The sequence below is a fragment of the Malus sylvestris genome, chromosome 15 (assembly GCF_916048215.2).
Source record: "Malus sylvestris chromosome 15, drMalSylv7.2, whole genome shotgun sequence".
NCBI classification, from domain to species: domain Eukaryota; kingdom Viridiplantae; phylum Streptophyta; class Magnoliopsida; order Rosales; family Rosaceae; genus Malus; species Malus sylvestris.
This window is the reverse complement of record NC_062274.1, coordinates 6,723,295-6,737,306: the sequence shown is the minus strand read 5'-3', so window position 1 is coordinate 6,737,306 and position 14,012 is coordinate 6,723,295. Positions and strand designations below refer to the sequence as shown.

The following is a 14,012-nucleotide window of genomic DNA, read 5'->3' as shown; positions in this document are numbered from 1 at the left end:
ATTAGGTGAAGGTGGAACGGTGAAACAATATTGTAGCAAGATACGGTTGGGAGCATTTGATGAGGGGTAGGTCGGATTAATGTGATCAACACATACCTCTATCAACAACTAATTATTATTTTTATCTGCTGTCATTGACTCATTAAAGAAATTCTTCAGCTGATTAACGTACGTTTTGTTAAGAGAGGCATAGAGAGAGGCTGATTTCATTATACAAAAGAAGATGATTACCATACAATTACAGAGAGAAACCCGGCTCTACCATGTTAAATTAGAAAGAGACAACATAGAGAGATTGAAACATAGAGATAAACTGATGATTTCCATGTGCATAGGAAGATGCTTACAGATACAATTACGTACAAAGGAACGTATGCTTGTTAACCACAGTACTCCTTAATAACAAGACTAACCACTCTTATCTTTCACTCACAATATGAGAACTTTAACAAACTTGACTACCAGAGTCTCTAATCTAATGAAACCTGTCACCTGTCACATGTGCACAGGACTAAGTACAAAGTTTATGTCCCCGACTAAGTGTAATTTTCTTTTTCTGTTTCAGTCCTTTGTATTGGCGAAGTTTCCTTAGACTAGAGAGTATGAATATGCATGGGACTCTGTGAAGCTATGCCATGCCTAATACTAATATTGACTAATTAAGCATTGACACAAAAGTCCCATGGAAACCATATGGCACCCTCTGTGGCAATGTGATTTTCACAATCGGTTCACTCTGAAACTTCATTGCATCAATTACATGAACCTGCATCAGCAAGATATATAATTGTTTATATATATATATATATATATGTGATACAGAAAAACAAAGTTACAATTGGGTCAGAACTCACTTGGGTTACATGAGTGTTTTCATTGTGGACGAAAGTGACAATCCAACCATCATCTTCCTCTATGCCTCCATGTCTAGGCACAAAAACGCTTCCACTGCAAAAGTTGTTCTCCTCAAACTTATGGTATTCCACCTTTATCCACTGCTGATCGCTACATCTTTCCTCCTGATCCTATTATTATCAGTATCACAAATATAAATATGAACAATCACAAAAACGTAAGGGATTCCTGTTGAGATAAGGACAAAAGCTAAGTCTCATAAATTGTTGGGGTCATGCCTTTTAAGAGTATGTTCAATGGGAGAAGGGTTTTTCTTTAGGTCAAAGACAATGGGAATTGGGAGAAGCTAATTTGGTTTTAGCTTCCAGTTTGCACCTCGCACAGAAATATGGAATTAAGGTAAATAATCTTTTGTCTAATTGGGGAAGCCTTATGGCCTCCCCGACTTAAAGATGTAAAGTAAAAAAAAATTAGCAACTTCTGCTATAGATGTTTTATATATCTATATTCTACGAAGCGTTCTTACATGCATTAATTTGCAATGCTCATGTCATGAAGGGCAATCCTAATATCCCTCTCTCGAACATTTTCTGGATCAATCATTCCTTACTAAGTTGATGCCCATCCCATTTGGCACCTAGAAATCTCTCACCCAAATTGAGCCTTAGATTATTTGACTAAAAAAAAACTGTAAACTAAAACGAAATATGAATTCGTTACCCCAGATGGTGTGGAATGTGATTGATCATCCAAATATAATTTTGCTAGAGCTCCAAATTTACCCAAGCCTAATACAAAGTAATAAATATCAAGTCAATAATATTTAAAATCATCAACAATTTGAGAATCAAGTAAAGTTTATATTTTCGTTAATTACCAGAGTTAGAGCTTGCCACAGAATCAATGACTTGAGTATAACCATACTTGTGTTTTAAACCAGTGTATCGTTCGTTGATAAAAGGAAATTCCATGGCAAATTCAGTTCCAGTTAAATTTTTCTCCTCCTCAACTTCCCCAGACACCATGTTCAGTCTCCATTCATATACACGAGCAAAGAAATATCCGGTTCCAGCATCATCATCTGCCGCAGAATCATCATGATGTGCAAAATTGAACCCCTTGGAGAACCACTCAAACTTGTTACCAAAATTACCAACTCGTTCATCAGGACCTGGTATGAGAGATGTGAGAGCCCTACATCCCCTCACCACAACAACCTGTGCAATTATTTATTTATCAATAAATATAAACTATATATAACACGGTAAATATTAATAAATTTTAATCTTGATCATCCTGTAATTAAGTTCACTATAGTTTTAATTAATTAATTACCTCATTGTCCTCCTCAAAGCAATTGAGAAAGTGAAATGTGCAATTGGTTTGTACCACAAACCATTTGACTGACTCTGCATTACCATAACGTGGCATCACTCCAATCCTCGCATACCCTTCCGTTTCATACTTCATTAATCTATATGCACATAAATGTGTAAATATATAACATGAGCACATTAAAAATATCACAAGAACAGCTATATTACTTCTTTTTAAATTCAACAATTCTTACAAGATTTAAATTCAGAACATATACATATAATACTTGAATGCCACTAAACCAGACATGTATTTTTACTTACGGGCCACCCATGACAAGTCTCTTTATATCCATGGTAAGGGGGTGATCAATGATTACATTGTACCTGGTGCCAAGAGAACAGCAAACAAAAAGGGTTATAAATTTACAATTTAATCAGTATTTATAATAGAAAGTAATTAATAATTTGCAGGATTGATATTTGGCTCTTATTTTTCTGGGGGTGGGGGAACGTCAATTTATAGTTTTATAGCACTTACTTCTGCGTGACTCCTATATCATGGCTGAGGACGCTTCTTTTGAATTTGAGATCAGCCTTGTGCAATTTCTTTCCATCAGCTGAAATAACAGTAAAACCAATTAATTACATGTTTAAACTCCAACATATATAAATAACACAATGTAGTTACAAATCAAACCAATTCATTAAATACCAGAAATAACCCCCAGAACATAGTAAGGTTTCTTTGCAGCTGTCCCCATCATGACTAACTCTCCGGAACCTGGAGCTTTCTGCATTGCATATTAAAATCAAGATTAATAATTAACTATTTTAGGCAAATTAAATACTATACACACACACACACACACACACACATATATATATGTATATGTAAATGGGAAAATACATAGGAGAAACGAAAAAACCTTTGGATGGCTAGTGAAAGGTCGATCCCAAGCACCATTGACATCCCAATCAGAAAGAGTTTCTAAGGTTGAGATGTCCACCTCTTGAGGCAGGTGATCCTCTGTAATCGAGTAAACCCTTCCTGAGTGCTCAAAAACATTGGTGTTGCTAAAGTATTTATTGACTGTTCCAAATCTCAACTGCGAGATTTTACAGAAGAAAAACAAACTTAATTATATAGTCTGCGTATAAGGATGCATATATTATAGTTCTAAATCACAAGTAATGTTTTCTTGCGAGACTTATTGTCTAACAAATGTCACAATATGACAGAAAACAACTTTATGAAACAATCTCGTAAGAAAACAATTTTTTTTAAATAGCAGATATAGGGTTATATGTATATGATTTGCACCAAACAAATAGTAATTTTCGATATAACTACCACATTTAGAAGCTGCGCTGCTAAAACTGCTGAAGCATCTCCTTCTAGGACTGGTAAGAAACATGGCTTGTTATTCATTTGTTTCTCTAGCTTAAATGTTTCTGTCTCAACATATCTGTTCTTGTACGAGACAATCCAACTTCCATTTGGATCTTTTTTAAAGTATACTGCATGAAGCATTCCTTCTCCGTCTACCCAAGTCTGGTTTGATTGCCCAAAAATTGAAACTGCGGATTTCAGACCTCCAAATAAAGGATTGTTTCCTGGAAATATGTAACATATATGTTAAATAAGGACTAGACCCCGAAAGTGTAAGCTGACAAAAATATGTACGTTGAGTTAATAGTGATCTCATTTGGTCTAGTGGCAAATAATTATTTCAACTTAATCGGAGGATCATATATATTTTATGAATTGCAATATCAAGCTAATTTCGGATGATGAGAACTCTGATACCATGTTACACTAAACTTCAAAAACTTGAGCTAATATGGAATTAGTCAAGAACGAACAATACAAACATTAAGTCACAAGCCATTATTATTTAACGCTAATCGTCACATATAAGAAAATTAGTTTTTGGCAATAAAGAAACAACAATAAGAAAGTGTTTGGAGGTCACATACGCCAAGTACAAGGTTCCAGGCTATAGCGGAGAGTTTTAGTTTTTAAGCTTAAAAGTACTAGTCATTTGGGTTATTTTATGATTTTTAATTGTCTTAGCCCACTTAGCAAAGGAAAAGTCTGTATTTTAGAGCTGTTTTTAGGAAAATAAAAGTTAACTAATGTTAAATAAACTCATCATATTAACCAATACTAATTTAATAGCAATAAATTAAAACTTCTACACCACACATATGGTTCCCTTAATTATATTATTCATTTAAAAGTTTGAAGGCTAGAAGTCTAGAAAACAGAGGTGGATTGTTTGCCCTCTCATTTTCATACTCTCCCCATCTCCTCCTGTTTTGTGTGGTCATGGTTAAGTCACGTCAACATTTTATATTCTTATTACTTTTTGTTTTATTATTTTTATAAAAAAATTAATATAAAATGTTGACGTGGCTTAACTGTGACCACACAAACAAGAGGAGATGGGAATGGTATGGAAATGGGAGGGCAGACAATCCACCCCCTAGAAAACAGACTATAAATTTTTTACTTCAAATTACCACTTTCAAGTTTATTATTATATAGCTTTACGTAGCCAACAAAAAAATTGAGCATTTGATTTCGTAGTAATAATTTTAGCTTATAGCCTGCCCATCGAAATAATTCTTGACTATACCATTGCACATACCGTTTCTTATGAACACACCCTCAGAAAAGTCAGCGGGAATTTCTCCTTCAGTGCAGATGACCTCAACAAGGTCTCCAATCTCTTCAACTGGAGCAAAGTTTTCCTGTAAGAACGTGATATAGATTTATATCAAATGCATCGACCATGGTAGTGAAGTGCTAATTAATGTAATGCTGGAAAATAAATTTCCACATCAAATGTAAATTATGGGAATACGACCATGCAGTCTCATAAGCTGTAAATTGATTAATTAGCTAGCAAAAAAATATAGCTAATAATTAAGCTTGAAAAAAAATGAAAATATAACTCTAGCTTGATCGGACTCAGTTGGAAATCAATTGGCATATATAGGGAGAAACAACTTCTTATAAGCACTGGTAAAGTCTCTTAAATTTTTGATGTGAGATTTGCATTCTCAAAATACCTTACAAGGCTAAATACTTTTGGGTGACCGAGTGAAATTAGTACCAAGATGGAAGTGTGAAAACAACCAACCTGAGATGGAAGCAATGGTTGGTCCACGAATTGGAACATGGAGTTCATGAGTGCATCTAACAACTTCCCAGAAGCGTTTTTCATGTTTTTAGACACATCCACCTTTATCAATGAAAATTTCTCCAGCTCTTTGAGTAGAGGCTAGAAAAACAGAAAGTAATATGAACAAAATCTCAAATCAAGTTCAGAAAATAATTGTCAATTTAAGCATAACCCTAATAAATGAGAGAGAGAGAGAGAGAGAGAGAGAGAGAGAGAGAGACCTTAACAGTCAAGGAAAGAGAGGTTTTCAGGTGATTAAAGCTGTGAGATATGAAATGGGTTTGAAAAGACCCATTAATTGCATGTAAGTTAGCATAAGCAGAGCTTGCCATGGATCTCCGTCCCTAGTTAACACCACTGTTTAGGATCAGAAATAGTATCTTGCTTAGACCAACTTCCGGGCTATTTATAATAGGGAGTCCTAACATTTAATACAATGAGGAATCTTTAGGCTAACTCGAAATACAACAGAGGACAACACATGTTATAATATAATAGAAGATATATTTTGATATGTTTCATTTTAAATATTTTTTAAATATTTTTATTTATACATTATGATACATAAGATACTGCTTTATATTTTGGTAATACGCTGAAAAAACTCCTATATACGATGACATCAAAATTGAATATAAATTTTTGTGTTGGAACGATCACAGGCACGGCATCAAGATTCTTAACATATCCTCTGGATATTAGTCCTAGTTTTGAAGGGTAGGCGTATATGAGGTCTGCACGTGCCCCATTCTTATATAATTCACGATAAAAACAAGGGTGGTATTTTTGTTATCCTATAATGTCCGTTCTCTCAAAACACAACACTTATCCAACTGTTTCAAAAATTATAATTAAAATCTCGGAAAAACCAACATAATGAAAACTTTGGTTGGTTATGTTCATTACTTTTTAATATATTTAATATTAAAAATTATATTAAAATTTTTTTTTAAAAAAGCAAAATTTTTATAAAAACTAAAAACTAAAAAACAAAAAAAAAACTAATTGACATACACGATGCTCTTGGTTGAAGGTAAGGTGGAACGGCGATGGAGGCAACTGTCAAGCTGAAGGAGTTGGCATGGGCGGCATGGAGAAGGGTTTGGCACCGGCGACGTGGAGGTGCTGTTGCAAAGGCTACGCTTTGAGGGCGATTGAGGATCTCGACGGAAAAGCTACGATTTTCATGGCTGGGTTTGGAAAGAAATATGGCTATGGAGTGGGGGTCTTGCCAGGAGGAAAGGAAGAAGGCAGAGAGGGCGGGTTATGTTTCCGGTTTACCACGAACCTGTGTTGGGAGGGGTAAAATGCTCCCCTGTAAATATTAGTTCCTTCTCAATACTGTCTGTATGTGGCCCGGTGATAAGCATGGTGGATTTGGATTACGTTTAGTTTGGCTTCTAATTGCATGACCTCCTATAATGAAGGTTTTCCCTTGTTTCTTTCGGGAGAAAAAAATAATGGTGGAGGGTTAGGAATTTTGGATGACAAAGTTTACAAATAATCGGACAAGTAGAGGTATTTTTTTGGTTGTTGTTGTTCTTAACAATGCCTACATGTCAAAAAAATGAAGACCGAAGCTGCATTAAAAGTGCTCTGGCCTTGGGTCTAGCAACCTTAGTAATATTCTTTAAAAAAACTTGCCGTAAGAGGAAGGATATGTATAAAATAAAAGACAAGTAGCCTCGAAGGAGGACTATTAAATTTCTAGCGTATATTTGTGTATCCACATGAGGTTATGTTATGTGTTCAAATATTTTTTTTTTCAGTATCACTTGTCTATAGGTTTTTTTTTTTGTTCTTTTGTTCTCATCAATTTGATTGTCTATGTAATTATTGTGAGTATCAATGTACTTGTCAATCGAATCAATTGATTTTCGAGTAACTTACTATTTAAGCGATTTGATATTTTAATGATCTTGCAGCCAATATGACTAGAATAATAGTTTATGCATGTCATGGTTGCGTTGTATAATAATTGTATTGTCGCAAGGCATTGTTTCAGATGCCATGGTTGCATTGTTGATTGAGCATAATCATTCTAAAACTCCAAACAAACCCTGCATGACACATCCCATAGTTGCTAACAATACAACTACAAATATCACTTATGACTCGTTTACTAATCCGTAATCAGATTGAAAAGAATTAAATTTATGAGGAAGAATTAAAATGAGATGGAATCAGAATCAAATTCTTATTGAAGTTGTTTAATGTCTGAAATCAACGTAAGAATGATATTGATCTATATAAATTGTTTACTAATCTACTTGAATCAGAATAAAACTAATGTGACCAAACTCTATTTTATATGCTAATTATTTTTAATAAAATTTTTATTTTATTTTTTGGGTAGAGAGAATAAATTTTTTTTTTTATTTCTAGTAAAACTTTTTTTTTACTAGCATAAAGTAGACAAAAAAATGTTCACTTTCTTCTCTCTCTCCCCATCTTTCTCTGCTGCCGACCCATCCCTCTCTAACATTCCCCAGGCACCAGTAATTTGTTGCAATTTTATCTGTCTACCATCTTTCCTGATTGCGAGACCACCATCTTCCTTGTTCTTGGGTCTTCGTCGGGATCGCAAGCCGGGTCGAGCTATCCTTGGCGGTGCGGCCATGCGGGCCTTGTCGAACAAGGGCTTGAAGGCAAGCTCTATGGCCAGCCATCACATCGCAAGGGCTGCAAACACCACCATCCCTTGGTTCGTTCCTGACACTGTTAACTTAAATTCTGATGGACACCATTTGCAGGAATCCAAATACCTCATTTCACCCAAGAATTTGACTCCGGCCAATTTAGGAGTTGGATTCCTGATTTATGCGGGTTCCACTATTTTTTTTTTAAATTCCTGACGTTTTAAAAAAAAACGACTGGTAAATGTGCAATTCCGTTTCCCAGTGTTTCATTCCCCTTTAGTAAACGAGTAATATTATTTATATCATGTTTTTGTATTATAATTTTATACTGACATTTGATGTTGATAGTCATATCATTTGAATTATTCAGATTTTTAAATTTAGTTCAGTATTTAATAAATTAATAATTAACAAAAACTAGTTAATTAAATGATGATTGTGGTATACGAGAAGTCTTTCTCCTTCCTTTCCTTGGGTTTTGCATTCAAATGATGTAGCTGTTAACATCAGATGTTACCCAATGTAATATAAAAATATAGTATAAAAACATGGTATGAATAACATTATTCGTAAACATACCTTTGGTCTCATCTACTTTTTGGTGATTAAAAGAAAAGTAATATTAGGGAGACTATTTTTAAGGGAACTTTAACGAAAAGTACATGGTATTGTTCACTTTAACGAAAAATCACATTTTTACACTAAAAAGTCAATCTTGGTACTATTCATTTTACCCTTTATTTTGTCCTTATCATTAAAACTCAAAATTTTCAAGCTATTTTCATTAGTTTTCCTTTTTTTTAAACTATAATGATTACTATCTCATGTGTTATGGATGCATACAACTAATATTCAATTAAATAGATTTATTAGTTGACCTAATATGTATACATCATGTGTACATCAAATGATCACTAACGTAATTTAAAAATGTAGAATGTCTAACATATTTTTTTTTAAAGAAAATTGAGAGAGAATGTATTCATTAATTTATTCATTTGTCTAAAGAAAGTAACCAGTATCATCAAATACGACACATTGTTTTTAGACCAATTATGTCAGCCAATATAATAAAAGTTGTTAACAAGACGAAGGCAGAAGCTAAAAACAACCAGTCTTAATAGGCAGCTGACCAATCTTAATCAGTTTCCAAGCATTTATAATAAGGGAAACTAATAAAAAGAGTTTGAAAATTTTAAATTTTAACGATAAGAACAAAATAAAAGGTAAAGTGAATAATACAAAGATTGATTTTTTAGTGTAAAAATATGATTTTTCGTTAAAGTAAACAGTATCGGGAGTTTTTCGTTAAAGTTATCACAATAATAATGCATGTATAAAGAAAGAAAATATCTAGCAATTGCTTATTGGACGTTAGTATCTATCTTAGCATTGGATTAATTAATTGTTCACATAAAAAATGAAGATTCGTTTGAGCTTAAAAGCATCTTCCCTTGTCTAATGCTTCTGGATTAGTGGTTGAACGCTTTGGAATATGATCTAGAAATAAGCCAACCGGCTAACAACGGTGGGTTTATTTCATATAAAATTACAAAGAAGATGAAGCTCTTTTGTAATCTTCAGCAAGTCAAAACAGGGACATTTTGAAGAAAAGGGATCCTCTCCGGATTCCTTCCTCCTAATCTATCAAGTTTGGGGATCCGGGCTATTGAAATTTAATTCAACGGCTACAAGCATGGATCTACTTTAAAAGTTATAATAACTTTAGCCGTTAGATCAAATTTCAACGGCCCGAATCCCCGGACTTGATGGATTAGAAAAAGGGATCCGAAGAGGATCCCTTTCCCATTTTGAAAAGGAGTAGGCAGTGACACACTTTCTACCATCTCTCTAATAAAGATAGGGTCCATCAGCACATGTGAGTTTCATCTCTATTAGAGAGATGGTATAAATAATAGTATAAAGAGTAATGTCATGAAGACCTATTTTTAAACTAAATGATGTGGTGGTTGATTAGTGGCATAGCCAGTATTTTGACTTAGGAGGGGCCTCGTACAAATGTTAGAAAAAAAATTAAACGGATAGTATTTGCAAAACTATTTGAAACCATTGTATGATAGCCTCATCCTCTATACTATTGCAAGAGGGATTGAGAGTAAAATGCATACTTTGGGTTGTAGGTTAACTAACTAAACTTCAATTTCTTTTTCTTTGTTGGAAAAATGGACTTAATCTTCTAATCTACAAAACAAATATAATATGTTGAATTAATTTACATATAGAGATTACAATCTATATAACGTTGACAAATTACAAAGAATTAAAGATGAGAACCTATGGAGTTTTGAAGTTCATGCTCCACTGTAATTGCTGCTTCAGTGAGACAGTGTGAGAGAAAAAGAAACCGAGAGTTATATGATGGGGATGCAGTGAAATCCTTTTGTTTCAAATAAAATATTTATTTTATTATTGGGAAGCAGAATGGAGATGATCAGATTGTGTAAGAGCAGTTCTATCGTGGGCAATAGCCCGATGGACTGGCTCTCAAACAGGGCCAAAAAGCCCGAGCAACTTGGTTTGGCGTGTGCTATCGATGAAGCCCGAGTTGGCCTTAGGGAGAGGCCAGGCAGGAGTTGCCAGCCCGACAGCCCGAAGGGCATGTGACGCAAGGCTGACGTCTGGGCGACGTCAGCCACGTGGTGGATGGGCCGAACTTCCTTTTCTCTCTCTCTCTCTCTCTCTCAACCTTTATGGTTCTTGAACGACATCGTCGTCTCACGGTGGATGGGTGCGTCGACGAAGCAGAAATCCCAAATTTTACGAAGCAGGAACCCCAAATTTTATAAAACAAAACCCATTAGAGACAATACCAAAAATACAGCACCGAAATTGGATGATCCGACCCGGATCAAATCAGACGGGGCTGATAAGTTGGGAGAGTTGCGACTTGGGTTCCAAGTTCATGCCGATGATGATGACTAGGGGAATGAAGCCGTAGTGGGTGACGACCTTAGCCTTCTTTAGGGCCCACGTACTCCACTCCTTGAAGGATTGAGCCACCGAGTGCTCATCCGAGCCCTTGGAAGGTTTCGCCGGAGTCTTGCCCTTGCTCTTCAGAGATATTCTCAACGCCATTGAAATTTGCTTATGGGGTTTGTGCAAGTTTTGATTTGATTAGTTAATTGCTTGAGCAAACTGTTTTAAAGATGAAAACTTCAGTCAAAATTTGACTAGTTAAAATGTGAGAAGTTGCATTAACTTTGCAATGGAATTTGCATCTTTAATCTTTAATCTTTAATTTGTACTTTTCTTAAAATAATTATTTTGTATTATTTTATAAATAAATAAAATTACTATTATTTTATTATCTATTGCCAGGGCTATTCAGTGTAGGGGTGGAGATACAAAAGACAGTTACTGTTTATTAAGGGGCAATTAATGTTCACTAGGTGGATTAAATAGTGAATAGCCCTGGGGGGGCCTTAGCAACGGTGGAGTTGCTCTAAAAGTCTATATCAATTAAATATTTTAATATTGAAAAGGGGGCCGATTGAGTAAATGTCTATATCAACTAATAACAATATTAAAAAGGGGGCCAATCTGATTAGGAAGTGCATTGGAAATGGATCGGGATCCTCTCCTGAGCTAAGGGTGAGGATATCCTCATGAGTAAGCCTATCGGACCGTTGAAATTTTATCCAACGGTTACAATTATTATAACTTTTAGAGGGGTACCTTGTTTGTAGCTGTTGAATACAATTTTAATGGCCCGATTGGCTTGCTCAGGAGGATCCTCACCCTTAACTTAGGAGAGCATCCTGGTCCCATTGGAAATGGTATAAATCACTGTGCTACAAGTAGGATACATGTCTGAATTACAGAAGTTGGACAGGGAAGACGGCCAAACATGTACTAATATATTTTTTTTTTTTTACAAAGGCAGGGTAGGCCTAGGATTATTGTGGTCCTTAGGTCCCTCCGCTCTATGGTTGATTATTTGATTATTAATTAAGCAAGATTCTAAAAGATGTTATGCGCTAGTCGGACAGTAGATTGAGGCCTAGTGCCTAGGTAGCTAGACGGAGCCTAGGCGGGCGCATGAGCGGACTAGACGAATTTAAGTAAATCTATTGTATTTTGTGTAAATAAGTGTATGTTTATACTTAAAATATATATAATTTCATCATAAACTAGAAAATAGAATGACATATATATTATGAAATATTGGAACATAATGAAAATATAGGGAGCAAACATATAATGTTTGTTTATTTAAGTGTTCAATAAGTCTCTTACAATATATTGGAAATAATAAAATGCAAAAGGAAAGTTATTTATTTTCTATCTAAGCGAGTTGCAATCTTGGCAGGTGTCTAGGCAGGTCTGGGTAGGCTAGACGGGTGCCTAAGCGGTTTAAGCGGGCGCCTCTGCAGGTCTAGGCGTCCTTTCTTAATTTTCAAACGCCTAGGCATTAATTGGGGTAGTGCTAGGCGAGGATTTTTGGAACAGTGTACTTAAGTGATGAGTAACGTATTTATTTTTTATTGGTTACACATCATTTGGTTTAAATTTTTGATCTCCCTAACATTATCGTATTACAAAAAAATGGTAGGAATATCATTTTTGTTTGAAAAGTAGACAAGTTAAAACTTTCAGCTTCACATCCATATTTTTAATAAAAAAAACTTCTCCAAATAGCACCTGAAGTGCTTCTTATTATCTTAAAAGCACTTCTAAACAAATTTATCTTATTTTTTTAGACTTCTAAAAATTAAACCACTTGAGAGAATTCGAGTACACTCCATTCTTTAAGAGGCCTCCAGTGGATATATGTGGATCTCTTGGAGCCAAAGTGAAATCTGCTATGTACAGTATTGGATTCAACACATAGGATATGCCTCGTTTGGTAAAGGATTGGATTAAAATGGATAAACCATTATCTTAAAGGTATGTTGAAAGAAGAAATTTTTTTTTTTTTTTTTTTAAAAGCTAAGATTTTCATGGCTGGGTTCGGAAGGAAATATGGCGGTAGAGTGGGGGTCCTGCCAGGAGGAAGGAAAGGAAAGAAAGGCAGAGAGGGTGGGTTAGTAAGATACATACTCATTGATAGAAGAGAGAATTCAAACTAAAAAAAACATCTTTTAGTTACAATGCAACCTAATTAAGAGAACTTTAATTATGTTCTTTGAAAAATGAGAAGTCACACCAGCCATTTATTCTCATACACTACATCGACCACCAACCTGTGTTGGGAGGGGTAAAGGGGAAGGGTGATCTCCTTTTAATTGTATATAAAAATACTAAAACAATACCGAGTAGCAAAAATGCTATATAGTTCCTTCCCAATACTGTCTGCATGTGGCCCGGTGATATGCATGGAGGATTTGGATTAAGTTTAGAGTAATGTTATTCATACCATATTTTCATATCATCTTAGGTGTCATTTGATGTAGACAATCACATCATTTGAATTAATCAGATTTTTAAATTTAGTTCAGTATTTAATAAACTAATAATTAAGAAAAACTAGTTAATTAAATGATGATTGTGATATATGAGGAATCTTTCTCTTTCATTTCTTGGGTTTTGCAAATTTTTCAAATGATATGGCTGTCCACATCAGATGTCACCTAAGATGATATGAAAATGTGATATAAAAACGTGATATGAGTAACATTACTCTTAAGTTTAGCTTGGCTTCTAATTGCATGACCTTCCTATAAGGATTTCCTTTGTTTCTTTCGGGGGAAAAAACTAATTGTGGAGGGTTGGCAATCTTAGATGACAAAGTTTACAAATAATTAGACAAGTAGATGTTTTTATTGTTGTTGTGATTTCAGAATATATCTTAGATATGTAGGAACATCAATTTAATTTTGTACTTCTCCCACTAAGTTTGGCGAATGCAATAGTGTTATGTAATCGTTGTAGATCTAATGCCAAAGTTCGGACTCCTTAATCTAGACCCTTTAATTACACTCTACCGTTTTCTCAGTTAATTACAAATTTACAAGCCATTACATTGTCCTGCAGCAAACGAATACACATAA

General features: G+C 34.6%; 2 protein-coding genes across 3 annotated transcripts; both read right to left on the bottom strand.

Annotated features, from left to right (window-relative positions):
- Nucleotides 1-293: 293 nt before the first annotated feature.
- Nucleotides 294-6,880, bottom strand: LOC126604881 (carotenoid 9,10(9',10')-cleavage dioxygenase 1-like). 2 transcript variants are annotated; one of them, XM_050272206.1, is made up of 14 exons: nt 6,377-6,880; nt 5,584-5,783; nt 5,321-5,461; nt 4,826-4,928; nt 3,526-3,788; nt 3,101-3,280; nt 2,887-2,965; nt 2,713-2,791; nt 2,496-2,558; nt 2,191-2,329; nt 1,733-2,072; nt 1,576-1,643; nt 855-1,025; nt 294-766 (listed from the first exon to the last, which is right to left on the bottom strand). In XM_050272206.1, exons 2-14 carry the CDS (start codon nt 5,692-5,694, stop codon nt 656-658), a joined length of 1,848 nt encoding a protein of 615 aa, XP_050128163.1. In that variant the 5' UTR covers nt 5,695-5,783; nt 6,377-6,880; the 3' UTR covers nt 294-655. The 2 variants fall into 2 exon arrangements, with proteins under 2 accessions (XP_050128163.1, XP_050128164.1); XM_050272207.1 differs by having other exon boundaries at nt 5,584-5,719.
- A 3,939-nt stretch (nt 6,881-10,819) lies between these two features.
- LOC126601162 (mitochondrial import receptor subunit TOM7-2-like) lies at nt 10,820-11,162 on the bottom strand. Its single transcript, XM_050267838.1, has one exon. The coding sequence runs from the start codon at nt 11,095-11,097 to the stop codon at nt 10,876-10,878; it is 222 nt and encodes a 73-aa protein (XP_050123795.1). The 5' UTR covers nt 11,098-11,162; the 3' UTR covers nt 10,820-10,875.
- Nucleotides 11,163-14,012: the final 2,850 nt, after the last annotated feature.

Bases quoted from the DNA above. Each gene is read 5' to 3' on its own strand.
- LOC126604881 (XM_050272206.1), bottom strand. From the start codon at position 5,694: ATGGCAAGCTCTGCTTATGCTAACTTACATGCAATTAATGGGTCTTTT. The intron at 5,462-5,583 runs GTCTCTCTCTCT...CTGTTTTTCTAG, and splicing joins CTCTTTCCTTGACTGTTAAG to CCTCTACTCAAAGAGCTGGA. The intron at 1,026-1,575 runs GTAACGAATTCA...TGATAATAATAG, and splicing joins CACATTCCACACCATCTGGG to GATCAGGAGGAAAGATGTAG.
- LOC126601162 (XM_050267838.1), bottom strand. From the start codon at position 11,097: ATGGCGTTGAGAATATCTCTGAAGAGCAAGGGCAAGACTCCGGCGAAA.